The sequence below is a fragment of the Kryptolebias marmoratus genome, linkage group LG15 (assembly GCF_001649575.2).
Source record: "Kryptolebias marmoratus isolate JLee-2015 linkage group LG15, ASM164957v2, whole genome shotgun sequence".
NCBI classification, from domain to species: domain Eukaryota; kingdom Metazoa; phylum Chordata; class Actinopteri; order Cyprinodontiformes; family Rivulidae; genus Kryptolebias; species Kryptolebias marmoratus.
Window position 1 is genome coordinate 541,155 of NC_051444.1, and position 2,210 is coordinate 543,364.

At 43.8% G+C, this 2,210-nt stretch overlaps 1 protein-coding gene across 6 annotated transcripts in view; it reads right to left on the bottom strand.

The window, feature by feature from the left end:
* Positions 1-2,210, bottom strand: part of slc30a4 (solute carrier family 30 member 4) — a 10,121-nt gene that overhangs the window by 2,397 nt on the left and 5,514 nt on the right. For all 6 annotated transcript variants that reach the window (XM_017441381.3, XM_017441382.3, XM_017441379.3 and 3 more), the window contains exons 5-7: positions 1,771-1,978; positions 1,543-1,648; positions 1,342-1,476 (exon numbers count right to left, since the gene is read on the bottom strand). In XM_017441381.3, the coding sequence (XP_017296870.1) occupies positions 1,342-1,476; positions 1,543-1,648; positions 1,771-1,978 (449 nt within the window). The remainder of the gene's footprint in view (positions 1-1,341; positions 1,477-1,542; positions 1,649-1,770; positions 1,979-2,210) is intronic.

The window sequence follows — 2,210 nt, forward strand, 5'->3', positions numbered from 1 at the left end:
CATCAATTTTGAACCTTTTCACAAGATTCTAATTTTCTGATATGATGAATTTGAGATTTTCATTTGTTGTCATTTGTAATCATCAAAATTAAACGAAATAAACATTTGAAATATATGAGTTTGTATGTAATGTATGACTATAATATACAAGTTTCACTTTTTAAATGGAATTACTTAAATCAATCTACTTTTTCATGATATTCTAATTTTATGACCAGCACCTGTATAACACAGTACTTGTACTATTACTGTCACTGTTTGTAGTATAAATACTTATAAACACAGCATATTTTAAATACATTGGGTCCTGGAGCTCATCATGATCTACAGAGTCTCAGGATCTATTCTGGTCCTTCTGACCCACAATCTGCAGCTTCACCATGTAGAGGGAAAACCCGAGCAGATCAGGTAGAACCGACTAAATATAGTTCAGTTTCCTACAGCGTGAGGGAGACGAGAATCTGTTCTCCCACCATCATCAGTAAGAGTGATGAAGCCAGTTTTATAAAAACAAATGTTCTGCAGGATTATCTCTTCCTGGTTCTAGGTTTCCATACATGGCTTCAATCCACCTCCTTCTGCAGACTTTCTTCTGTTTTAGCTGATCATAAATCAGAACCTTCGGCTCGTTCAGCTGATGGCTGCTGCGAATCTGGGTTTTTGGAACTTTTAGACTTTTTAAAATATTTCACTTTCTTTATAAACATTTCCATAGAAACACATGAAGGCCTCTTTAATTCCTCCGGGTCCGGGTCTAACTGGGCCCAGACAGAAGAGGTGGACCCACTTATTCAGCCTGCAGTTTATAATGAAGATTAGAGGTTAAATGTCTTCATCAGGTGGAGGATTGTGACACCTCAGGTGTTCAGTTTAAACCAACATGATCACATCTGAGCTTTAATCTGACGTTCCTCTGGAGGAGAACGTGAGGGAACAGCACCACCTGCTGGAGAACCGGAGTAATCTAACAGAACAACAGTCAACCTTCCTGTGGATCCAGGAAGTTTTTAGTCCTTTCAAACTTTAATCTGATCAGATTATATGTCAGTTTTAATCCGGACATCCTTGTTGTAGAAGTTTATTGATTTATTTACTTGTTTTAACTTTGGTTTTATTTGATTATGTTTTAGTGTTTTATTGAATTTTTGATCTCATCCCTTCTGGTTGTTTTAAATCTCCAAAAGAAATAAACTAACCCTAAGTGGTCTGGAAACAGATTAAGTCCAGAGGAGACGCTTGTAAAGACGCTGAACTCACGGACAAATCAGCAGATCTGAGTGAGTCTGTGGACTTCAGGTTCAGTCCAACTGCTCAAACCACTTTCAGCCCTCAGGTACTCACTGAGCTGCAGGTGCACCAACGCGGCAGTCTTATCAGCCGTCAGCGCCCACACGTTCAGCTCGTCCACCGAGTGGACGTCCTCCAGCTTCAGGAGGTCCTCCTCCAGGCGCCGGATGTCCACGTGTTTGGGAACACCTACCACATAAACAGAGTGAAACCCTGAGCTCCGAGCCTCTCTGAGGAATAAAAACCTGGCCTTACCTTCCAGCACGATGGTTACTGTGTCTCTGATGATGCGGACCGTGGTGAACAGAACCAGAACTGAGAAGATGTAGGTGCAGATCGGATCTGCCAGCTTCAACTCCGGCTGCGAAGTCAGACAGATACGTTGTGTTACGGAGGTAAAAGCAGATCTTTATTCAGCTTCAAGCTGTTTTAAATGTTTGAGCCTCAGAGTATCAGATCAGCGCTTCCAGGTGAAAATCCAACCTTGAAGCGGACGATGTAAGCAGCTATGAGAACCCCGACGCTCTGCAGAAGATCTCCTAAAGCGTGGATGAAGGCCGCTCTCACAGCCAGGCTGCCGTGTGGCCTCTGCTGACCCGACCCGGCTGGACCCGCCGGCGCCGCGGCGCCGTGGGAGTGACCGTGTCCGTGTGAGTGCAGGTGACCGCCTTGGTTCAATAAAAAGCCCATTCTGAACACAGAAGAAGAACCATCAGAACAGATACGTTTCAAAATGCTGACATCATAGTTTACAGAACCGCAGCCAGTCCTGAAGAACCCAGAACCTGCAGACAGAACCTGCACACAGAACATGCACACAGAACATGCAGACAGAACATGCACACAGAACATGCACACAGAACATGCACACAGAACATGCACACAGAACATGCACACAGAACATGCACACAGAACATGCAGAC